Raw genomic sequence first — 27,978 nt, forward strand, 5'->3', positions numbered from 1 at the left:
AGCGATAACGGTTGCCGCGTACGTGTTTTGTAACTAAATGTTTTGTGTACGTTTTAAGTTTGTACAATCATACAAACATATCGTACATATATTAATTTCATATTACAATACTTACTATATAAATGCAAACGTAGATATAAACAAACAAGACAAGTTATTTTCAAGGTTTGGTACATATTTCTCTGTATTCTGCTGTCCTCATTATTGCAGTGGTTTTAATACAATTCCATGACGTCATCACAATGTAATTTCGTCGACCACAATATTTCATTGGTAAAAATAAATACAATTTTGGAATATAAACAAACAAACACTCTAGCGTGAGCTTAAAGCTCGAAATTACATTTATTGCTTTTCCTCTCACCGTGAAAATTGGACGAGGCCGAGGATTTACTACGAATTTATTTCCGCTCCATGTAGTATTCAAGTATGAATTAATACATAATATTTATTTTGATGCAATAAAATAATTGGCGATTAACGAAATAATTCATCGCACTTCAGCGATGTAAAAAGAAATAATATTTCGCAAATAAAAAGAGCATTCGGCGCGGACGTGAAAGCTCTTTAACAGTTTTAAAATTTATTTGCATATTTTCGAACATTTAAACGCGCCGTTGCAATTCTATTATATAAAGAGTAAATTTTAAATTGTAAAGTGAGATGGACATGCCGCTTTCAAAGCATCTTCAAGCAAAAGTTTCTCTGCAAGCCTTCACAAACAGCGGTCTGAAAATACGATGCGCTATCGACTAGCATATTTATAGAATGGTTAGTAAGGGATGCGGGCACAAATCAGCCATATAAATTGCAAGCGTATGTTATGCCTTCTCCTCGAATATACCCTTTGTTTTACATTCTATCATTTGATAGTTTTAGTACGAGTGTGAAGTAGCTCTATATCAATGCATCATCTATCACATAATTTACAGATGATATTTAAGTCTACGTATGTTTAATTAATTATTTTTTTAATAAAAAGCTCGTTGATAAGCATTTATTTATTAAAAACTAATTCAAAAACTCTTGTAAGTTATCATAATTGGATAATGCAATTATTGTTATTAAAACATTAGCATTTTCGAAGCTTTTAACATTCACGGCATAAGCCAATATCTGAAAAAAATAATAACAGCGACGTGCAGCGACCGAAGTAAAACGCTTAGTGTTAATTAGAGGGAACACGGACAAAATGCAAAAGAGTCTCGCGACGGGCGGCGAATCTTTGACGTGGTGCGAGGGCGCGAGGGCGCGAGGGCGCGAGAGGGTCGCGTGAGGGGCGGGCGGGGGCGGCGTGCGGGCGGCGCGGGGCGGCAGGCAGCAGTCAGTGCCGCGCCGCGCCCGGTCGCGCGTCTCCCGTGCGCCTTACGTAACGATGGCCGCGCCGCTGCGAGGTGCGAGCTGATGGGTACGCTCGCGTGGTGGCTGACGGGCTGGTGCCTGGCGCGCGCCGTCGCCGCCGGCAACCCGGACGCCAAGCGCCTCTACGACGACCTGCTCTCCAACTACAACAAGCTGGTGCGGCCAGTGGTCAACACCACCGACGTGCTGCGCGTCTGCATCAAGCTTAAGCTGAGTCAGCTCATCGATGTCGTAAGTCCCCAAGTGACCTAGTTCCCGCTGCACCGCCACCGCCGGCGCAGGCAGCGTGCAGCCCCATTTCCAATTTTAAAAAGACACGAATCAACGCCTCCGGCACGCGACCCACTTTTTGTGGGACACCTCGGCTTAACATAAATCTTGAGGAGTCGGGAATGGAGATGAGTGTCGCGACCACTCGCCTTCCCCTCTGGCGTACTTCCCCGCCTGCACGCCGCCTGTCTGTCTCTTCGTAATTTTGAATGACAGCACTTAAGAAAGAAACATATTTTCAGGCATAAATATAAAAGAAAAATGAACATCAGTCATCACAGACCCTCTTTTATAAAATGACGCAAATATTTTGTGAAATAGGGAGATGTAAGATACTGTGGCGATATTCAGACTAACGATATAAGGTATATTATACGATGCATGTAAAATTTTTATCGGAATTCACTGAATAAAGAGTCATTAAAACGAACCTTACAGATTTCAATAGAAATCACCTCGATGTTGGTGACGATGACACAATTTATTCGATTGCAGCTACGCGACGGCTACGTGCTATGAATATTGCAGTTATTGTTATAATTATTACCCAAAAACAAGTATTTGAATAGTTCGATGCTAAGAGGCGATTTAAATTCACTAACCCTTGCAAAATTAATAGGTATTTTCCAATTTATTAGGATTCAAATAAATTATTGAACATCCTGCGCGATGGTAATTCAGGCTTCAGGAATCGTATCTAAAAACGTTGCGCTCTGCATTTCAATGACTGGAATTTGAAATCATGTAACATCGTTGGCGTGACTACAGAGCTGACACTATAGCTGGCATACACCTACAAAATGTAGTTAGCTACGACTATAGTGTTAAATATTTTCGATAAACTGTGGTTCTTTGTTTTATCCTCTGCTAGAATTTATTCAAAGCACTTCTATTATTTTCTTAATTGAATAAAGTAGTTTTTGAAAAATTATATTTTTCGTTTCAATTTATTTTTCAAAAATATATTACTCGATGAGGAAAATAGAGTGATGAACAACTCTACATTTATTTACTTAGCAAGATTCTTTTATAATTTTTTCAATAAGTGTCATTTTTCTGTTTATATCAATTTATGGAGTGATAAAAAACGGATATTTTTCAAACAAATCTAAATTTGAAATCAATTGTACTATAAGTATTATATTATAGTATAAAATATATATGTTAACGATATATGAGATAATATTTGCAATATGCTTCAAATCATCGAGACGAGAAAGCGTTGAATTTATTTTGATATTCGGGAGCACGCGCAAACAATGGCCTGATATTTTATTACCATTTGTTACAGTACGCCCAAGACGCAGCTCACATGCCGCCTTCTCTATCGACTGTGAATTTTATTAGGATAGACGAGTTATGTTGCTAGTTTGTAAATATTGTTCAAGATTCTGCAATCTCATTAAGTAATATTTAATAAGTGCTTATCAGTACTACAACGCTACGTAGCTTTAGAATTTATATACGAAGTCTAAAGTAAGAAGATTTAAGTTTTTTGGTAGTTCTCAAAATATTTTATATAAATATTTAGGTAACGAACTCTCTTTGAATTGCAAATTTAGTCAAAGATACAATGCTGGGTCCTAACTGCTGTGTCTTTAGTCTTATTTAGTTATATTTATACTTCGCTCAAAACAAATAATTACTATGTATATCTAAAAACCTTGTTAGAGGAATAAAGATATTAAATATAATTTACGATCACTTATGTGATTAACGCGTTATTACGTTATAATACACTTGCCATTAAATTGCGGTAAAAATAATACACTTATGTAATAAAATATGCATGAAAGAGGAGGCGTTGATCTTTACCAGCGGGTATTAAAGCTTCGCGGCAAGCGTTAGTTAGTGACAGTAATCTATATCGTAAATGAAAAAATAATTACTTTTGAACCGCAGTTTTATGGTTATATTGCATTTAGTTTTTTTATGTTATTTTAATTATAAAATAAAAACAAAATAACCGTTTAAATTGTGTTGAAAAAAAATTGTATTTTACTATTTTTCATATTATAATCATAATTTGTAATTTTATTATCACCAAATATATATTTATGTAATTTTTACGACTCTTTAAACGTGCATTTGTGCGTGTATTTTACAAAAATCACTCAAGTACAAGAAGACTTCTTAAAAATTATATTTATTCTTACTACATAAATATATTCATAATTATATCTTATATTATAAATGCAAAAGTTTGGATGGATGGATGGATGGATGTATGGATGTTTTTTTAAAGTATCTCGAGATCGGCTGTATGCTACTCGCTGAAATTTGACACATATGTTTTAAGTTTATTTTATACCGCGCGGAGTTTGTCGCGGACAGCTAGTTTCCTATACAATCTCAATCTTCGTTGAGAGTCCGAATCTTTATATGTGTATGAATAATTTAAAAATAATAATTCATTTATACAAATTAACCAAACTATATTTGAAGTGCGAAGTATATGTGGGAAAATGGTAACTTAATTAAAGCCGAAGCGTTAAACTATTAAACTTTAAATTGCGTTTTGAAGTACAGCTGAGAGCCAAGATTCCCAGATTCCAATACTACAATGTTAATAGCGGTCGCTGTAATCTATGCCAATTTATTTAAAAAAAAATTAACTTTCACTATGGAAATTAGTAATCATTGTTGAAATTTAGGTGAAAATTATCTGTTTATATAAAAATCAATCGCTGTACGTTAGTCTCGCAAAAACGATAATTAGAATAAGCTCATAATTAAATGAGATTATAGAATAAGCCCAGAGAGAATCGGTTTATATTAATAATTCTAATATTCGGCACTCCATTATTCGAAATTAGGATTTTTTTAAGACAACGTGATCAAAAAGTAACTCCAACAATAAACTATTTATTTTGTAATATTTTATATTTAGTATTGTATATTTAAAATACTTACAAGTGTAGAGCAAAAAATGTGAACTATTTTAATTTATATTTTCAACAAAAATACTAAAATAATAGATAAAAAAAAATTAGGAAAGAAAAAAGATTACATTGAGACTTTCTTTTCCCGTATCACTAGAACATCAAAAGGATGTGCTTTATAAATAATTCAAGACTTACTTTGATTTGGATTTGGTTCGACAAAGTACATATTTGTCATACTATGAGCGTAATCTGAAAAACATCGTTATATTATGTTGGCACATTTTTTAAATGAATAAATGGTGAATCAGGGTAAGCTCCCAGCCCTTCAGTGGGTACGTATAGTGAGGTGGTGAAACATACGGTTACTTACAAAATGACCTATGCCCTAAAAGTGGGTATTTCCGGAGTCAAGCCCAATTGACCTGTTCAGATATTATTTAAATATCTCTATCTTAAATATTAGAACAATACTGTCTTGTATTAAAGTCATAATCCCTATTGTATATGTTTATGTCTATATTTTCTAGAAATAACCATTACAAATATCAAATTAAATTATTCAAATGGGCTCATGTATCAAATTTCGTAGAGATAAGCGGTCTGTGTAAATTGTGGTTGCCGTAAACCTTCGGCATCCCGGCTTCCCTGTTTTATTATTAACTAAATCACCACTGGGCCTAACTCTCGCTGGGGCAACTACAATCTTCAACTAACATAAACGTTTGCGTGTACGTTACTGCAAATCTGCCAATGTTTTTCTATATTGTAAAGGGTGAATCTTGAGTCTATGTTTATAAAGACTTTTATCCTCGGTTCCTACAAAGCTTTAGTTGCAATCTAAAATAAGTGAAACTCAAAAAAATTAAAGGCTGTAAATAAAGTAAAAGCAGCACTTCAATCGTTTTTTACAGTCATAATGCCTATTGTAGTTTGTTTTTGGATAAATAAATGTTTAAAGTACATTCTGAAACAGTTAAGGCGTAAATAAAACCGGCAAAGCGCAGTGTTTTACTTTATCCTGAGGCTTAATAACGAGTTGCTTTTCGATTTTACAGAACGTCTAAACTCCTCGGAGACTCATTTAAAACGACCGCTTCAAACGTAAAGTTCAGAGCAAATCTGCTTTAAAATATATCCACATATAATTCTGTAAATTGTTGACTGTGAGGAATATATTTAATTAATTAATTAAAATGGTATACATTTGTTTATTTTATTATGGGAAATAATCCTTTTCGTAAATTTTCCTCGGGCTCATACTTCTGTATTTACCTCCAATTTTAGGGCATCTATAGAAGTTAGTTTCAGCCCATTTACCTTATTTGCATAGATTACGATTCAACCGGCAATACACATATAGTTCACAGCTGCGTATAACTATAATAATAAAATTACACGCATGTTCTGTAATGCACACGAAATTCACCTTTAATTATATAAGGTGAAGGGCGTACATTACTTGAATACCTTGTTGTCGGGGTGAAGCCGTAGGTATGCGAGGTACGTGTTGAAGGGAATGGCAACAATCTTGCAGGGTTACCGTATTGGAGATTACTGGGATTGCCTGCAGTAATTTAGATACAATACTAAACTAAATTACATTTTATAAAAACTATATTACAGTTTCATTAGTAATGATAATTCAAATTGTTTTACGATAATTTTTCTTAAGGTTTTTTTTCGTGTTGGAGAATGCGGCATAAAACTTTGTGTAGCGCTTTAAAATTAAATCTGTACATCCATTTAATAATGTCGTGCAATAAATTGTAGCTACAAAAAAATTGATTCAAAAACAATGTTGTTACTTAAAACTCATTACATCGTACGAAATAAATAACAGCAATTAGTATGATATTATTAATTTGTTGTAGAGAACATCTTCACTTTACACGTAACACTTTAACGCTAACCTCTGATTCGAAGCTTTGTGTTATTCCGACATACTTCATGCCAGTTCAAGTGCAATTAACGCTAACGCGTATTGTCCGATCTAACTCTGAGCCTCCACTATCTGACACTGAAAGTTTTCACAGATGAAAAACTTATATTAAAACATGGAATATAATCTCTTTAATTCATAAAAAAAAACAGAGAAAGTTTGTGTGTTACGGCAGTTTTAATGTCATGGTTAAATACAAATTTTGTTAGCAAAATCATAAATTCGATTTGTAAAAGACTGAATTTATATTTTTTTTTTATTTCAAAAAATAGGTATTTGTAATTTCCTCAAATCTTAACTTGCGATAACTCGTCGACAAAACCTAGCAAAACCATTGAATAGACCTACAGACAGAAACATATGTTAATGGAATTCTGATAGATGATTAGATTCTTACGCTTTATCAAATACTAGCTGTCGCCCGTGACCCCGTCCGCGCGGAATTAAAAAATAACAAAATTAGTAGTCTGTGTGTTCTTCTAGACTATATTATATATGTATGCCAAATTTCATCGATATCGGTTTAGCCGTTCAGGAGATACCTTCAAACAAACATCCATCCATTTATCTAAACATTCGCATTTATAATATTAGTAAGATTGTTTTTTCCCAAACCTAATGGAAATTTTAAATATTATATCACATGATTTAAGCTAATTGTTATCAATATAATTCCCAATGTCAATTCATTAATAATACAATGCTTATCTATTTAATTGATCTTTGACAACAGTACAACGATTGGAAATAACAATTAACATAACGTAAATAGTTGTTTGCAAACATTGTCAGCAACACTTTTTAGGAAACATCGGACAATTGGACAGACGCTATGCTATGAAAAACCTTCATTAGTTAATTACAAATGCGCATCTATCTAGACAATGTGTTAAAGCAAACATTTATGAAATTTTGTGCTTTATTCAATATTTACGTGTCTTACGACGTTTAGGTCTCTACCTATATTCGAGTGTCGATATTTTTCTGTTTGGAAGTATATTAAAATGAGAAAAATTCAATGATCTTTAATAAACTTAAACTTTTACCTATGATCTATTATTCTAATTTATTTAAAACTTAAATTAAAATTATTATATTATAGGCTTATTACTTTGAATTTTAGACATATAACAGGTTTTCAACGCTAAAACCTTCATGTAAAAAGGTACTGTAATTTCTTTGTAAAAGCTTTTGTAACAGTAAACAATTGTTAAATGACCTCTTTTTCTTTTTCATTTGAATTTTAATGAAATACGATAGCTGTTGTAAACTTTTAAAAGATTTATTTTTATTCAGTTAATTTCTATTCGAAATTCAAAGCAAAGTCGTTTTAAGCAAAGTTGATCTCGTTACAGGCAACGCTGCAAAAAATGAGTTACTCCAACTTGCAATGTTATAGCGCCCATGCCGCTCGTTCTTGCAGGAATTTGTATCACATTTAGTTTCGCTCAAAGAAAACTCTTTTATCGTATAAATGGAGAAGTTGAAATTGCGAAAGAATCACATTGAACATTGGCGATGATACGAATTAATGTAAAAGTGCCCGCTCTTCCAACTTATATTGATTTACTAGACAGAATAATTCGTTTCAAGTTTATTTTTTCCATTTGCTAAGAAATAAGGATTGTTATAATTCAATATAAATATCAAAAATTTATTGCAGCTCATATAATATGTAGATAATTATATAAACCCCGTAAAAAATGTGTGATATGAAAATGATAAACATTTAATTTGATTTGTTTAACAATGTGTTAAAGCAAACATTTATGAAATTTTGTGCTTTTACAATATTTACGAGTCTTACCACGTTTAGATTTCTACCTATATTCGAGTGTCGATATTTTTCTGTTTCGAAGTATATTAAAATGAGAAAAATTCAATGATCTTTAATAATTTAGAAGATTGTGAGTTCTTTAAGCGAGATATTTTATTAAACTTTTACCTATGGAAGCTTTCTACAATTTTCTTTACTTTTGCGGTCTTTGCACCGCCAATGCCGGTTATCATCTGGCAGCCTTTGACTCCATTGAAAGGCTCACTTAAAGGCTTTTAGTCTACGAACGCTATTTTATTTTCAGTTCAGCATTTTACTAAATATTAAATTTATTCAACGACATTTTTAAAACGAAAATATATTATTTAAGTCTGTTCTAACGCTTAATGTCATTTATTAACATTTTATTATAATAAAATTATTATAATAAAACACAGAAAAACAATTTCACTTCGAATTACAAAACCTGTCTGTGTACACTTGGGCTTTTTTCTTTATTTATTTTAATATGATATTTTCTTAAACATAAGAAATGGTTGAACCGACCAATAAAAACAGGATTAGCAAATCATACAGTGGGGTTTCACTGCAAAAAAATGTACCAAAACATAATATTTTTCCTCTTATAGGAAATAAAAAAAAAAAATAATTACAGCAAAAACTTACATTTATAAATACAAGTAGACCAGCGTTTCTCATAGTTTTTGACTACGGACCTTTTTTGGAAAGCTGAGTATTTAACGGAACATTAGGTTCTAGATTTGATTCTAAGGCCTAAAATAATGAAACCTAGATTTATTGGTATTCCTTGAACAGTTCGCGTCTATTTTTTCCTAGATAAACTTGCGACGAATTTTTCCTCTGAAACCCCTTTAGTATTTTAATAATTATGACCAGTACCTATTTTCGTAGACCACCTAGAAAGGCTTCGCGAAGCGCTAGGGCTCTGCGCAGCACACTTAGAGAAAAGCTGCACTAGACAATAACAAATTGTTGAAGAACTCTCTCAAGTATATTTCAGATTGCTAAAAGAAATTGAGTCTTTGTAAGACAGCGATAGCTTTTATCAGACAATACACGCCCTTCATTCTACTTTGAAAAGCATTACACAATGGAGAGGTTTATAAAAAAAACGTTTTATAGAAAAAAATATTAATAATTTTTAAAGCTTTCTTCTTTACATATTTTTCATTCATTTATTGGATTCATTTTTACATATGTACATAAGAAAGAAGTACATCATCCCTCAATAGGGATAAGGGCAGGTTGATGATGTACGCATAACATGTCCAAACCACGCTAATCTTTTACTCCTCAATTTCTCGATCACTGGTGCTACTTTCAAGCTTCCTCTAATATACACATTTTTAACTTTATCCTTTCTTGTCACACCACACATCCATCTTAGCATACGCATTTCAGCTACATGCAATCTCTTTCACCCGAAACCTTGGTGGCCCAACATTCTGATCCGTACAACACGACAGGTCTTAAGATAGACTTGTAGATCTTATAGAAAGAAGTACATATGGTATCAAAAACTATTCTTCCTTAAGAGTGGTTTGTAAAGTTTAGGTATCCATTTGGAGTCGCGTATAAGGAAATGTTTGGATATTAAAACGAAATACGTTGTAGCAAATAGCTACATGTAATCGCTGCGAGGATGACAAGGGTAAGTGTTTATGTCAATTTATTTGGTTTTAGTAACGAATCCAATTTCCTCCAGACTGCTAGTTTCATTTAACAAATGTTTATTATGATGCCGGTGATCACAAGATTCGAGTAAAAAGTAAAATATCTTGTCAGTAATTAAGAAGTTTCATTAACCTGACCCTAATTACTGGAATGTCTTGTCCGCATCGGATACCTCTTAAGTAATTGCCAATTCTCTTTGAAAGACGGAAACTTTTTTCTTTGTTTATTTCGGAAGAAATGCAAAGACAGAAATCAGAGATTAAGAAATACATTTTTGTTTTCCATTGTTTTTAATTTTGTGTACAAAATAATAACATATTTTGCTGCTTGTTAAATATATAACTAATGTAATAAAATATTACACTGGTACAACTTAAGTACCAAATAAAATAATAACATAATATTTTTTATTTCGTTAAGTCAATAACTCAGATGTTTTAACATTTGTTTGGTTTACACAGCTCGGAGCTGTAGATTTGTATCTTACAAAATTGTTTTTTTTTTACTTTATTTTTATTTAATTTCCACTAATGCATTTTTGCATTTAATCGTTTAGCAGGTTTATATTTATAACATTGTAAGTTATTTATTTAAAACGTTCCCTGCATCATGCATCACGAGGTAGCTCACTTTTCAATAAGAACTTTCCGTAAAGAAAATCCAATTACATCATTATCTTTTTGTTATCCAGGCGAATTAATGTATCAATCTTAAGTAACACTGACACATTTTGTTGTGAGCTTAATTACTTAATTAAATAATAGAACCTTCTTTCGTTAATGGCTAGAAATGTTTTAATGGCATCGCTTACAATTCTATCTAACTAATATTATAAATGCGAATGTTTAGATCGATGGATGAATGGGTGTTTGTTTGTGTCTCATGAACGGCTGCAAGGATCTCGATGAAATTTGGCATACACATAAAACATAGTCTGGAAGAACACATAAGATACTAATTAAGTTTTTTTACGGAGTCGCGGACGACTCTTGTATCTTAAAAACATGTATCACTTTTCAGTTTAATAGCATAACTATGTCACAATACTTTAGCAAAAAGGAATTTTAAAGATACACGATGTTTTCTGCTCTTTTGCGTTATTACAAAACCCTCCTAAAGAGTTGTTCGATTTTATATAAGATTCAAATATATGCATAGATTTTTATTATTATTCTAGAATCACACAATAAGTTAGGGATTACTTTTAAAAAGCCACCGAAGCAGATTGTAATATCCGCTGACCTAAATAACATTTCTAGTTAAAGATACCTTGAGATGAGACTGGCAACATTAACATCTTTCTTTTTTTTCTTTTTCGCTCGCCTTTAATACTTAATGTCATTCAATCAAGTTTCCAATTAGGTTTTATGCTATATAAGTGAGATAAAAAACGACGTAAGTAATTAAAGCATAAGTTTTCTAAATATTATGAAAAATATTTTAATCTTATTATACAAGAAATTACGTCACTTAACTAGAAAATAGTTGTTATCACTTATACAGCAATTTGTGTACGTACAACCTTCTTATATTTCTTATAAAAACTCTCAAAACAATTCTCTAAACGAGGCGTGGGCTGCGTTTTATAGAGAATCAATTGGTAAAGGTAGACTTTCGATTATTGCAAAAAGGTTTTACTGAATAGCCTTAAAGATAACCATTTACGATAACCTTTTATGAATATAAGGTTTCTGGATTACATTTAAATGTTTATTCGAGCATAACCAGTATCAAGTTGTACTTAATATGTCATCTCACTCATTTCCTTGGAAAAACAGAGAGACAAAAACATGCTTTAATACATTTTTATCGTGACGAATATTATAGAACTAAATAAAGAAACAAAATGATTACCACAGAGATACAAGAGAAAAAATACACAAAGCACATAACAAAAATTAAAGAAAAGTGTAGCAAAAGAAACCAGCTCAGCGTATGCAGTAAACAGAACCTGGTTTTTAGTTGGCTCCTATGCATCCACCAGAATAATATAGACATGGAAGGGATAAATCAACTCTTACCAACTGCGTTAAAGAACAAAACAAATGGCATGTTAAAACGTTCTATTACATGTATTGTTAGGAAGAAAATCAGAAAATGTGAAAGTGTATTGACGCAACACTAGCCTTACTAAAATGTCGACGTTTATGTCCCCTCCTTATCATTCTGACACTGGACTTTGTAACGAAAGCACGTTATTCCCGCCAACGGATTCTAACTAATAATGTCTGAAGTATGAATCTCTATTTCTATCATGTCTACATGCTGTCAAAGCTGGTCTATAATAAAGGCACAATAACCTCTGACATTTGACATTAAAAAATAGGGTCAGTAAAAACATTGTACTATGATAAAGTAACACTGCGTTCATAGGATATTTTAATGAAGCCTCCACCGACAAAGTTACGAGCTGAAAGCTTGTAAATTAATATCTTTATAAAATACGGTGAAAAAGGGCAGAAATTCTTTTAATATTCTTAGTCCGTTGATTACTCTACAAAAGTAATTAGGTGAGTTAGTAAGGTTTCATTTCATTAACATTTTAATGTGATAAAAATAATAAAGGATTGTAACATTTTTAATCTATTTAAAAATTTAAGAGTAAACTAAATATTGTTCATTAGGTATAATCTGTATTGTCAATTTGCAGACTCATCTGTTAATAATTAAAAACATATTTACTTAACTTTTGAAAAGACCATTGCATCTTTCGTAGTTTTAACCTAAAAAACTAAATATTTATAGATCCTTTTTTAACACATTTCTAGTACAAAAAGCCATCTTTGAAATATTACACTACTTGGTTTTGTGAAAATAAGTATGAACAAATCTTTTTGTACAATTTAGAGAAATATTGTAACATTCTCGGGTTAAAAAAAACATCTTGATCGATTAAAATCTGGAACCTATAAATTTAAAATTCAATTTGTAAGATAATGTAACTTAAACGATCAAGAACGTTAACTTTGAATGATCCAGCACATTGTGCGGTTAGCCGATATCGCTGTAGAGAAAATCGTTTGTAGAAACTTTTTAGTACCGACATAAAAACTAGCCGAAACACGAATTAGTCGGCTTGATGGGAGACGTGAACGTAGACAGGGAATAATGGAGGAGCATTTATCAAGTTAACTTTAGGTTAATTTTACGTTTCATTTGTTGTGTAGCATTGACCCCAATTAGAAAAAAAGTCGTTTACCATTACACGCTTATTAATAATATTAACTAAAGCAGATAACATGGTCATTAATCGTTCATTATTTAATTTATATGAATAAATATAGTTTAATCATTTCTCAAAGTACCCAACAACTATCATCTTTGCATATAAAAGAATCTTAGTTATTCCTCTCTATACCAGAAAATATAATAATTTAATTCGTATTTTTTTAAATGTTCAGATTTTAGAACAATTATCCCGTTTCATTCTTTCTAGTTATATTATGACTTCGTAAATTGATAACGATATGAAGTTTTAAAGAGTTCGACTAATTTTTAAAACTACTACCTTCCTTTTTAAGTTAAGTATGTCTGTCAGCGTTCTTTCGAGTAAGTTTGTTTAATCAATAGTTCCAAGGTGAAATTTTAGTTAACAGTGATGACGCTAACAGTGAGAGACGTCCGTGAGTATTTATTTGATACCAAATCTAATTATTGAACGATATAAAAAGATATGTAACCAATCTGTATAAAACGTGTAACAAGTTTTAGAAATTGAATTACGCTAGCCAACAGATGGTGTTTTAATTACGTATATGCGCTGTTGGACGATATTGCCTCGGTTTCGATTATAGGTTTCGACGACCGATAGCTCTGATAACTATCGATTGCAGTAACGTTATTTTCACATACGGGTTTGGCATAAAATGGTCACCAGTGACGTATTGTAGATATTTATAGTATTTGATAACTTAAAGAATGAATTAAGGATATGTTAAATTCATATGTTTGGAATTACGTATCTTTGGCAATTGTTAACCAGCTCAATTGTAAACATTTATTAGAAAACTGGCTGTCACCCGTGACTCCGTCCGCGCGGCATTTAAAAAAACATAATAAGTAGCCTATGTGTTCTTCCAGACTATGTTCTATATGTATCCGAAATTTTTATCAAAATCCGTTCAGCCTTTCCAGAGATACCTTCAAACAAACATCCTGGATAGATGTCCATCCATCTAAAATTTGGCATTTATAATATTAGTAAGAAGTAAGATTTAGAGATAAATGTAACGAATTAATCAGAATTAAAAATTATAATGTTTAGAAACATATTAAGCATATTTGTACATTTAATGACAACCTTTTAGATTGAAGATGCTTAGGAACAAAACTGGATGTTAGTTTTAACATTATTTTGCTTTACCATTGTAGATGTAAAATAAAAAAAAAGTCTTTACAGGTTATAATATGTAAGTCAGATATGCTGCGTAATCGTTGAGAGTATAATGTATTCAAAGGCAAGCAAGCATTTCCCTCGAATGAAAAACTCGAGCCGGGGTATCGTGTCGCAATGGCAGTCGCAGCTCGCAGTGAGCGTCCGGGCTTGAACTGAGTAATCTCGTTACAGTCGGTGCGCTATTTGTGAGCATTAATTTAATGCATTTCGTTGCTCAACTATTCATGACGTCATAACGCTTATTTTCATGCTATTTAAAACATTTAATAAAAAAAATAATGTTTAATAATTATTCTGACCTCTGAATATTTTTAATAAGGAATAAAAATGTATAATTTCAAATTTAATCATATCTATAACCCTAAAGCCAAGATTGTTCGAAAAATCTTTAGTGTAAGTAGTAATATGATTACAATCACTTATGAGAGTAGAATTATCTTCAGTCCAAAAGCAGCTTTATGTTTCCATCCTTAAGGTATTTTTCTGAGTAATTTAATCAGTAGGACTAGTTCATATGAATGCAAGGAACGCGCCGAAGGGATTGGAACGAATTATGAAAAAGGTTTTCCGTTTTATCATATTCACTTTAACTTAAGCTATTGTAATGGAAAACATGACATGAATTTAGATTATTTGTTGTGTTTATTATTGTTTATTTTTGTAGAAAATGAAAGAAATAATCCTAATTTCAAAAAAGATATAATTAATGACTGAAACGCACTATGTTTTTAAATTAAAAATATAAACGAGTCTGTTCTAATCTCTTTTATCAATAGCGTAGATACTTTTGGCAATTAAAAATATTACAAACAGTATAGAAAGGTTCTATTCTTTGTATGTTCTGGATAAACTGACAATTTAAAGATTTTTAAAATGACAAACAGAAATGTTTGCTATTCGCTTTGTTAAGGCAAAGCTTGGATGCTTTGCTACGATTGTTTTACAACTATTTATATAACTTATTTAATGCTTAATGTTGAAATAAAAGTGGAAAATTCTCGAAGCAGAATGTCATAGCATAAATCAGAGCGGCGGACCTACGCAAAATATATTCATAAGCATGCATGCTTTGCAGTCGAATGAAAAGTCGGCTCTAACTCACGCTACAATTTAAACGGTACATGTTCTTCTGCAACTTTTCAAATTTATTTTAATTCAGCGTCGCATTTTAAAAGAAATTCAAGTTAAATTTTTATGAAAAGTGACTAATAGGCTCAATAGTTTACGTTCAGCATTCAACTCTGATTATAAACAATTAAGTCTTCTCTTATTTTATATTATTTGTTTTTAGGTTATGTTTAAAATTTAGTTTAATTTGATCTTATTATTAATTTAATGAAAATGTTCCACTTTTCTTTTGCTACATGTATACACAACCTAGTCAATATTTAAAAACACATATATATTTTAAAGAATCGTCATAATGCGTTAAAATTCATGCATTTTGTACGTGTTATTTTCAAACATTTTACAAATCGATAGTAGATAACGTGAAAACAACCGCAGCATTCTTCGAAATCCATATTATGACAGCATCCTCGGCTCCGTTGTAAGCAAATGTTACAGCTATCGTTTGGGATTTCAGCATTTGAATGTTACGAAATATTATTGTTACAATTGTAACATTGTTTACTGTTATTGTTTGATTTGTAACATAAAATACACAAGTAAAAAAATACGAAGATTTCTTAAAAAATGTAACGAATCTTTGTAAAATTCAAATGAAAATTATTCAGAGTGCTTAATATTACTCAATTTACTTCTATTATATATACCAAATCTTTGTTATGTTCATGTTAAAGTTATTATTACCGATAATAAAGTATTAAAATTTTATTTTTATTATTAGCAACAATAGTAAGTTCTCATATAAATAGAACCTATCTATGAGATTATTACGACTAAAGCAGTTATCTACCACATATAATAGCCCAACCCTTTTTGCAAGATTATTTCATAGAATCATAAGTCTGTGAGCTCTGCATTACATTTAATTCCATTCTCGTACGTATATTCGAGGGCAGGGGAGTAAGGAGGGCTACAGTAACTGTCTGTAGTCGTAGAACGTTCGTGTCGTACTCAGTACGAGGGCACTTGTCCGCAGAGAGCCCGACGTCGCCCAAACATTCACGGAAATGTTTCATCTAAATGTTTCCTTCTCACAGACTCAGAATTCATAAACACACTTCTACTCAACTCTCAAGTGTTCTACATTACACGAATGATAATTTATGTCACTTCTCTTGTTTCAGTTTTGACTAAAATGTTTTATTTTTAGTTTTGTTTTGGAAACACGGTAAATCTATTGTATGTAGTTATTTTCTTTTTTCTCATATAACCTTCCAGCTTATAACAATCAATTCGTCCTTGTTATTATTTTCCTGTAATTTTATAAATCTAACTTGTATCTTTATATATAATTCTTCTGTGAGTGTGTATGTCACTGAACTTCTCTCAAACGACTGGACCGATTTTGATGAAATTTTTTGTGTGTGTTCAAGGGGATCTGGGAATAGTTTAGATTCACAATTTTCATCAAATATTAACTTCATATTAATATATTCAAATTAAAGACGTGTAGACAGGACAACGTCTGTCGGGTCCGCTAGTCTATATATAAAAATTCTTATCAGTATCGTCTGTTCATTCTTTTCTGTAAGGATTTTAATTATCATTTACTTTAGGATATTATTATAACAATCCATTCTTAATAAGGCGCAACATAAGCTCCTTGAAATATTTAAGACACTTCAGTTATGACGTTCATAAAGCCCTGTCATATTTTTCTTCACAAATTATTCTTTCTCGCCTTTTGTCTCTGAAAAGCTTGTCTTTATTACACTTATAAATTTCTGGTAGGGAAAGAAATTGTTGTATCTGGATTATCTCACAATGAACGCACCACACTACTCTAGATTTGAGATATGTAAGAACAACGGATGCGAGATTTGATGGAAGCCCATCTTCCAGATGTGTTTGTCTTCTTGAATAAAATTCTAATCTTACTTCTTACTAATATTATAAATGCGAATGTTTTTATGGATGGATGTTTGAAGATATCTCAAGAAAGGCTGTATGAATGTCGCTAAAATGTGGCATAGATTTAGAACATAGTCTGGAGGAACGTATAGGCTACTAATTAAGTTTTCTTTTATACAGCTAGTAAAGTAATAAGGCGTCTTGTTAGGACTTTGTGCATATAATTTAATTAGATTTAGTGAAGATTTAAGAATGAAATCTCAATATTAATTAGGAATCAAGATACGATGTAACTTTTAATATAATAAGATCAGACAAAGATAAATCCTGAACTGATATAAAAATATACTCAAATTATCAAAATATTATAATAATAGTAAGCGATTGTAAAATAAAGCTTGCCAAGAAATTAAAAAAACTATGTACACAAATCTCTAGGCCTAGTAATTCACACTTTACCTCGTTATTTTATCATCTGAGGAGTTAGACAATAACTTTCGATAAGTCACGTGATTGTCGTCTGCCAGTTCCATGCATTTTTGAAGTTCGCTGTGGAATCGCTTCGAAGCGAATGCATTTTATCTAACCCCTCAGCAGTTCCTCTGGTATATAGGCGTCGATGATTACCGTTGTGATCCCACCGTTCGTTTGCCTCTTTTGTTATTAAAGAAGTCATTCATATTTTTTAATATGTACAAATGAGATATGAAATATAAAAATGTACAAGGTGCGTGTTCAACAATAACCCATTGTATTCACAAGTGTTGCTATAAAAAGTAAGCCGGGTATAACGATTAAAATACACTTCCGTATTATAACAGTTCGCGTTGGAATAAAACGGGGAACGAGAAAAACGTAATGAAAATTCATTCCTATTTCAAAAGCCATTTTTACACATGTATTAATAAAAATTATTAAAAAGTAGCAGTCGGGCTTCCGTCAGAACAGAATTTTTATAAAAAAAAGTAGCGTATAATATATCCGTGTGCGTCAACTAAGTTCCCGACAAAATCCTGTCGAAATCGGTCTAGCCGTTCCGGAGATAACTTAGAACAAGCTTAAACGCGGCCTTGTAGACAAATATACAGACAATAATTTTAAGAATTGGTTTTTCATTATTAGCAACGCAAAGGTTATGTGTTCTAAATATGACTTTTTATAACAAACAGACTATCCAATTATATTAATATGAATACATATAAAAAGATATACGAATAAGGCGATTATAGTACAGCAGAGATGTGACCATATTCCTTAATGAACTCCTTTTGAAAAAGTGGAAACACAATGGTTAATATACCTATAATTTAATTAAGCTCTGTGATGAAATTTTATATCAATGGATTAATTATTAATCTCAATTTAATTAATTAACGGTATAATGCTTTTCGCTAATTTGTTTCCAGTGATTTCAAAGAAGTGATTATAAAACAACACAGGTTGTATTAATGTAGGTAATTTATATATTTTTTAAATTAACATTTTAAATTAGGTTGAATCAATCTGTTAAAAATATAAATAGTTTAAATTATATTGAACTTAAATTGATTAGAATAAAGATTATTATACTTAAAAATATAAAGAAAATTACTCGGAAGTGTTTTTATAGCATACCTTAAAATATTTTGGTACATTTTAGGATAAATGTTTGTATTTTGCTTAAGAAACGCAAAAAAGACTGTAGGTGAAAGTCTTGCTTGAAACACTTTTAAATTGAAAATGTTGTCGGTCGTGTTTTCATTACTGCAAGATTTTTTCTTTATTAAAAAAAATCCATCCAGAACGATCATGTTGTATCAAAAATATTTTTTTTTGCAACTGATGTTGTGGCGTCTACTACTTTAAAAAACGGATTTTTTTCCATTTATCCGCCGTTGATAAAGGTCCTCTCTCTCTCAAGAGATAATGTATCACATGACGTTTGTGCATATTCATTTCTGTGTATATTATGGGTTCACTTTTCATACCCACATGCATATTAATTAATCGTTAGATGTATATTAAAATAATAAATTACATTTTGTATGCGCGGCGTCAGAAATATTTTAAATTACAGAAAGATTTATAATCTTGAATTTCATTAACTTTTACTACTACTATTGTTATCAAAATCAGAAATATGCTGCCGTACTTTTATACTGTAATTATAATATTACAGTTTATTAGCTAACTTTTAAGTTTCGCTAAGTTGTTAACTATAGTTTTAAGTTTAACATAATTTATTAGCAGACATAAACGGTATAATAGCTTCAAAATTTAATAAACATTAGTCTATGAAATGATGGTAGGAAACTATTCAAAATTGTAAATGCAAGGAAAAATCCGTAGGCGACACAGAGAAGAAAAGCCGGGATTGCGGCGACGCGGAAACTGTAAAGAGGGGAGGCTTTCAATCTGAACGGACCTACCATCGCAATAATTGGACAAAATATTACAACGTCAACGTCATTCAAGAAATTCAAAAATTGGGTCGCGACCGCTCCGATACTTTGCTAAATGAGAAAAAAAGTTCAAAGTACAGAAGGCATATATTAGCTTTCCGTTTTCCGTTTCAAAGGAAACAAAGTTCTTAGTACTTTAATTCGATGGATACATTTTGTAGTACCTACTTAAAAAACATATTTTGATACTGGGAACTAGTACCGAGAATAAAACGAAATAATAATAATGGATGTAACCGATTATATGTACAACCGATAATATATACAACCAATTATATGATATTTATTTGAAAGGTTGATTGATAATTTTTATGCAAAAATATTCTAGTTGTTGTTTTGAACGTGAATGCGTTTACCCGGCTTATTAAAAACACCAGTAGCATTTATAATGATCCAATTACATTAAGGAAAGTCGTATTACAGTTAACAAAGAGAGCTGTCTCCAGTTCCCGTCGCTTTGTATTATTGCGCCTCGACGCTGTTGTCTCCGGATAGTTTCCTGGACTTGTGAATAGTTCTTTACAACTTCGACCACAGTATGCGCTAGAGATTGACATCAAATTAAATCATTTCTAATTACTATTACTTCTAAGTGTAAACGTATATATAAGCATGACCGAAGAGAAAAAAAGAATGAGTTTTTCTACACAAATAAAAAAACACTCCGCATTTTAACTTTAGTACAGTACTTAGTTATCTGGTAGGTGGTGAGTCGTAATAATACCAAGAACACAGTAATTCGAAAACAAAAGTTTACGACAATACGTAGTTTTTTATTGCACTTTTGTGTTTGCTATTCTTAGTAGTACTTTGCAAATATTTAACAATCACCATAATGCATATTTTATTATTTACTCACAAGATCTTGGATTTCATTTTGTATTCTAACGTTACCTTAGGTTTGTTCCGGATCTTTGTGTATTTTCCTAAAAGCTTCCGTTGCTTAGTTCCGGCGTTTTATTCTAGAAATATTATTTATTTCAGACTTTTTTAGTATATTATATTTAGTTTAAATTTTTCTTTTATCATACTATGATTTGCTGTATTGCACTTATTCTGTCATTAATACATGATAAAATTTTATGGTAGAATATAATAATAAGTCATCTCACCAATTAATTTTTTCATTTATTTGAGACACAAACAGTTCAATAAGTTTATTCAAAATCGTATTATTTTATGAAAAGCAAGACTTTGAAGATTGAACCGAGAAAACTGAAAATATCATAACTTCATGGAAATAATATTTAGTTATTTTCAATGAGGCGCAGAATGCAATGTGGGTGTTGACGAGGCTAGCTCGTTAACGACACTTCATAATATCTGGAGAGCAATCGCTCCAGAACTGTTGAATCGCCACTCGCCTCCCGCTATCGACTCGCAGTATAAAAGAATTTGAATGTTTTAAATTTTAATTTTGCACGACACTTTAACCGTAGTCTGAACTCACTTTTCTACTTTTTAATTTTCGCTTCAGCTTTTATCGACGTGGCTTCTACTAAATTAAAATTTTCCTACAACGTTTTTATAAACTTATTTTGCTTGGAATATTATACAGGATAAATTACCACGTAAATTGACTAAAAGTAAAAGAAATCTTAAATATATTTTGTTACATTATCAGACAATGTAGCCAAAGCTCATTTGTTTTTGTCAATAAAGTAACTAAAATAAAAACGTATCTTTTATAGGTAAAAAGTTTTTTTACGATCTAGTATTAGTTACACAAGACAAGTGTTATTAATGTTAAAATCGTTTTTTTATTTAAGAAAAAATTGGGGCACAAAAATTATTATCTGACGCACTCGCTATAAAAATTTCATCACAATCTTTTAGGTGGTTTAAAAACCAACACGAATACATATAAATATCGATATTTCTTAAATATTGTCAGTGTATTAGAGAAAGGATACGGTAATAAATATATGAATAATGCATTCTATGTTAAAAGAAAGCATCTAAATTACTATTCTTTTTACTAAAAGAAATTAAAAAAATAAAATTTTTGTAAAATATAATTTTTTCTTCTTTTTTAGTGAAAATTATAAAAGACAGTTATTAAAAATGAAGTAAAAAAAACCTCACAAACCATTTTCATTATAATTTGAGCAACAAACGACTTTTGAACAGTTTTGCCAACTACAAAATTGTTTGTCGACTGTAAATAAATGAGAATCAAAATTTAGCTGCGGCGTGCAGGCGACCGCCTTGTAACGAACGGCGAATACGAATTATTCAAACAACTTGCCTCTGCAGGGCCGCATTAACAAGGTAAACTTCTCTTTACTCGAAACATTTCCGTACCGTGTGTTTGTTAACTCTGTTTCCGTGCATTAAATCTTATATATTGCAACGAAAGTAAAACTCTATACTTTTTAGGTTTCCATACCTCACAGGAAAAAAACGGGACTTACAGGATCACTTCGTTGTCTGACCGTTTGTCTGTCGAGACCCGTTTTTTTTTTAAATCGTAGTTTGTACTACGGAGCGAAAAATATTGAAACTAGTGAATAATTAAAAAGATACCAAATAATAACTGATAACTTATTTAAAACGATTAAAAAATATATCTGTAAATGTAAATGTAAGATGCTAAGACTCCGAAAAAAAATCATAATATAATATTATACATAGGTCTGCAGAAAATTCAGTTCAATTGGTTGAAGGTATCTGCTTCAAAATTGAGTTACAAAATTCCTCGGGAACTAACATACATTGCAAGGTAAATAAAAGATTACAAAATACATGAAGTTGTGAGCCACCAAAATTTTGTGTTGTTAAATCGTGTTTTAAATGAATTCTGAATTACACAGCGTATCGAGTGTTAGGCCAATAAAGAATCTGTGGGACCTCACGTAGCGCGAGATAAAATCAACATTCTTTCCTCATTTTATTAAGTGTCCGACGAAATTACGCAATAAAAGATTGCCTCGGGACTACAGACAACACTTAAGATGTAATTATGATAATTCTGAAACGAGACAAATCAATTGATTTTGTTTTCCATTATCTCTTAATTCGTATCTAAATAATAGTCGTGTTTTTATTGCTGCATTTTACGTGGTTTTTAAAGTCTTATTAAGTTGTAAAAAACGTACAAATCTTACGTAGGACATAAACTAAGTCGCTTACAAACACACTTGTTATTTTTTTATTTAATATTATCTAAAAACACTTAGTTAATAAAGATATTAATTGTGCCACCTTTTCAAAAAAACTGTCGTTCCTCCTATCTTAGTAGTAGAAAAATTCAGTACTGACTTTTATATTTCTATGCACTATTTTAAAAACGAAACTGAATTGCTTAGAAATAACTTTAAAGGAATATTATAGAGTCAACAAAGCAGTGAAACGTTCGACATTGCAGGTAACTATTTGATTTCACGACTCACTCGACTTAAATATTAAATTCAAACAAGATTCTTTGAGACGTAATGCAACTGTTTAACAATGAAATTAGAAATTCCTTTCGCAATGTAAGAAAAATTATTGAACTTTTATTTAATTCGCATCATTTGTTACGGTATCCATTAAATCTATTACAACTCATATTCTTTATTAAAATTATTTTATTATTTAAAGTTAAAGTAATGATAGAGGAAATTTAATTTTCATGAAGCAGAATTTACAAAAAAAAAATGTTTGAATTCATATAATGTAAGTTTTAACAAGTCCTTTTTTGATGTTACCGCTGATATGACGTTTTTAACTTTTATATAAATTAGTCGGCGACGACATCGGACATGTGAGCTAAAAACACAACAATAGCATTTATATAGATAAAGAAAATTTTGTAATGTTGATTATTATCTCCGCCCTTGTCCGATACACTGCGATTTTTACATAGAACTTAGTTATTTCCTTTTATGCAAATACTAATTTTAAGCTAGGCATAAAAAAACTCTTTCCTTTCTTCTCTCTAAACAAAGTTACTCGTAACAATTTTTGCAGAACTTCGCCTACTTTAATATCTGAACAAAGCGGCAATTGGCTGCAAATAAAGGAGATAACGCGGCTTATGACTACACCGGAATGAAATATTAAATCCAAACAGGATCCTTTGAGTTATTTGCGGAACGTATTATGGTCTGAAAGTTGGTAGGAAAAGGTAAAAGAAATATTGTTGAGCAATATCGGCTTTAACTTCTTTCAGCGCGGGAACAGTGCTATGAAATTTTACGAACACGAAGGAACATTGTTTATGTGACAGGCTCCTCTAAATTCATGGTTCGGATAACTGGCAATAAGTCGCTTTAAATGTGCTGTTAAAATATAAAATGTTCTACTTATGTCGCATAAATGTACAACTGAATTTTGTTTATAGCTTAGATATTTTCTCGAGGGTTGCAAATAATTATTCTAATAATACTATAAAAGAAGTTTATTTATCTACTGGTAGATAACAAAGCGTAATTACAAAAAAATAAAACAAGGATAGACAGGTACTATGCAGTTAATAATTTGGATTTAATTTCATTTAAAATTAATAGCAAATATGGTTTTAAAAGTAGTACAGGCATAATTTAAACAAATTAAAAAAAAACTGTTTATCAATACTAACATTTTATTTTGACTTTATCAGTTTGGTTCACGCGTTTTTATTTTATAACCATTCGTTTATGTAGTATTTAGGTACACTTTCCTTTAGGTTATCAATTTACTTTTGGAAATGATTGAGAATGACTGACTCGAATTCACCCGTTGCCAAGAACTTCATTAGAAGATGATCTTACAGAATATCACAAGTAAAGTTACTTAAAAGTAAAACGAACCACAACAAACTCACAAAACAACTTTGCGAACTCCGAGTAGGTTGAGGATTGAGGATTTTTATTGGATACGATCGCAAAAATATTCTGTTTTCGTAGTTCAAATAAACTTTGTGTCACATTTAAAAAAATAACCTAGAAAACAATAAACATGGTTACGACTTTTCGTGTTATCACAATGTACTGAAAAATCTCAAAGGTTGCTGCAAAATATTTCTTATAAGAAACATTGTAAATAGCACTTTATAACAATAGCCGTACAATAGATTTTCGCATACCAATTGTGAGCGTAGCATTCGGTATTCAAAACAAAAGGCGTGGGACTGTAATCCCGTTAAAATTGTCGGGCTGCGCGTAGCTTTGAAAAAACTCCACTCGAAATTGATCTCCCGGAAATGAAAAAAGTACGATGTTTTCTAGGTGCGGCACGACGTACGTTCAACTGGCATATGGCAGAATTAAATTTGCCTCTAACTTTTATTTAGTAGACAGATACTTCGTTTATAGAACTAAGACTAGATATAGGTTAGGGATTAAAATTTATTTTAAATACTTTACATGATATCTTTACACTTTTTTATGATCTATGTATAAAAATATATGATTATACGTACGTACTTGATGATAATTCATCACTTAAAGTAAATAACATCAAAGTAATACCGTCGTTAACCGCATGTAGCACCTCGTGCGTAAAAATAAATTTTTAAAGAAGAAAAATGTGTTTTCTCGACGTCAAAACATGTAAATTCATTCTCCGATGATACTGTAAAACGGTATTTCTTTGGTTTTTTTATTAAAAAAAACTGCGCAGCTTATTATGTTAAAATTGTCTCCTGATAATAAGATTAATAATAACTGGGTGTTAAACTAAGTAACAAAATTAAGCTTCACATAAATGTAGGTTGGTAGAGACTGGTAGAGACTCAGAATAGGAAAATTATATTTTAACAGTACTGTCACGCTCAATCGAATGTTGTAGAGGTTACATAATAAATAGTAGCAATGACTTGCAACATCAAAGAATTCGTTGCTCAAAGAAAAAGGTGACGTCATTCTGGTGAAATTCTTGTCAAACAGTAAGAACTATTTACGCTTAATCTTTTTTGTTAAACGGATGATGAATTTAAAGTGAAATGTTCTATGCAAGCTTGCAATTAAAATTCAAACAGAAGTCATAAAGTTACAATTAGTACAAAACTACTGAGTCAATGATTCGTTTTCCTTTTTTTAATACACTTTCTACAATGTTTCAATGAATTTCCCTTAAAATGAAATTCATAACGAAAGCGTTTCGGTTAATGGCCGAGGCGCCCTCAAGGACTTTTGTAGTCGAGTATCCTTTTAAAGCTCAACAAGGCGTCCATTTATACACGAATAAATATTAAACTTTTTTTTAAAATCCCTAAACCTGCCACACTCAGAGTTTAACTTAAGCATTTCGTTAGTGGAAATTTTTATTTGTCCATTAATGCCTTATTTACGAGTCTGGTGGTGCTTTTTAAAGTCTTAAATGTAAAAATTTTAATTGTGTTTATTTAAATATTTCGTTGCCACATAAATATTATTATAAGTGTAAATTGTATCGTTAATAAGGGTTCCGCAATTGGCGTTGTGCTGAATTTTTAAGATAGAAAGTTCCACTGTTTGAGAACTTTCCGAGAAAGCGTAGAATCGTGACGGAAAATACGTATTTCAATGTAAAAGCAATCTTATCGTTGTTGAGATAAATTTGTTTCTAGCTAACAGTGTTAAAAGGCTTTATCTGGAAAAATTACGCGGCGGCCTTCTGGATGACTCATACATGATTCATGATGTAAGCTTTTCCCTTAGTATTGCGAATTTAGATCTCACGTTTTTGGTATTTGAAATACGGATAATCTGTTTTACTGTTCAGCTTCTAACACGTTTTATAATATATTTCAGCATATAACATATACATTTGTATTTTATCGAATCGATATCCGTTTATTTGGAGTCAAATGCAACAGTGCCGCACTCCCTTATAGGAATGTTTCTTCATATGATTTTTTAAAGCTTTTACATAATAACAATAGTAACTTATAATACATCAGGCAGATTACATAATTTAGAAAAGATCATTTCTAGAATTTACACATAAAATTGGTGATAATAGTAAAATACAGCTGCGACTTATAAATAATGTAGCTTTTGTTTTAAGCAAAACAAAACAGTTTGACTACACAAATGTACCAAAAAGTAGCAAGACAGCAATGCATCGGAGTACTGTCGTTGTTCTGACTGTACGCGACTGTACTCACATCCAGCGACAAAACAAAGCGACTCTCAGAGTAATCCTCTTAAAATATTTGGGTATACTCGCTGTTTTGCAACAACACTCCGAGACTTTGCTTCCGTGCTCGGAGAACAAAAGGAATGTAGTTTTGGCAGGTCACAATATGTGCCTTTGTAGTTATAACTTAAGCTCTATCAGAACAATCGTAATAGATTGGTCAGAACAAAACACAAATTGTAGACATGGCCAAAGACATATAAGGCTGTATATACCATCTAGTTATACTAATATAAAGCGAAAAGATTTGATTATTTGTTTGCATTGAATAGGCTTCAAAACTACATAACCGATATGAAGAATTCTTGCTAGGAAGCTACACTATTCTCAGGTTGTATTTTTCAGTTTATTAGTTCTCCGCGGAAGGAAGTTTTTGGTGTAGAGTCTAGTCTAAAATGAATTATTTTGACAAAGTATATTTGGAATATATATATATGAATACTCCGTTACATAACTTTTGGTGGCTTAAATAATATATTATATCGATATACAGTTGGGAATCGCTTTTGATGTCGAGTAACGTTATTAACAAGCCGCGTAAATACTGTGGTTTATCGTACATATGATAGGATTGTCGCACGCTTGTAACTCTAGTTTGATTGTGTCCAAATTCCAATAGCTTACTTACATATTGGATAATAGTTGCCTTGTGGACTATATTGTTTTGCATCTAAAAAAGATTTTAAAAACTTCACATTTTAATTCTTAAGTTCGATTAAACGTATCCAGAATTTTGTAAATAAATTCACTATTTTTCCACATCAATTTAATTCAAATTTTAGTAGTGCTCGAGTATGAACTTTGTACAACAATATCATATCTTTCCTTAGATTTATATGGTATGACCATTCCAAATATTCTCTTGTAGCCTAAGCTATTTGACTATTTATTGAGTTTAGGTTTTATTCGGTTCTAATTATTTCTGGTCACAGGAGTATAATTAGGCTTTTTTAAAATAAAAACTAATTAAAATGTTGTATTTTTTGTTACAGAATTTAAAGAACCAGATAATGACGACTAATCTGTGGGTAGAACAGTCGTGGTACGACTACAAGCTACGCTGGGAGCCGCGCGAGTACGGCGGAGTGCACATGCTGCACGTGCCATCAGACCACATCTGGAGACCCGACATCGTGCTCTACAATAAGTGA

At 31.4% G+C, this 27,978-nt stretch overlaps 1 protein-coding gene across 1 annotated transcript; it reads left to right on the plus strand.

The window, feature by feature from the left end:
- The first annotated feature begins 1,404 nt into the window (after positions 1–1,404).
- Positions 1,405–27,978, plus strand: LOC106115719 (acetylcholine receptor subunit alpha-like). The gene is made up of 2 exons (XM_013309180.1): positions 1,405–1,593; positions 27,820–27,978. The coding sequence occupies exons 1-2, from the start codon at positions 1,405–1,407 to the stop codon at positions 27,976–27,978; spliced, it is 348 nt and encodes a 115-aa protein (XP_013164634.1).

The sequence above is a fragment of the Papilio xuthus genome, unplaced genomic scaffold (genome assembly GCF_000836235.2).
Source record: "Papilio xuthus unplaced genomic scaffold, Pxut_1.1 DF827777.1, whole genome shotgun sequence".
Lineage (NCBI taxonomy): Eukaryota > Metazoa > Arthropoda > Insecta > Lepidoptera > Papilionidae > Papilio > Papilio xuthus.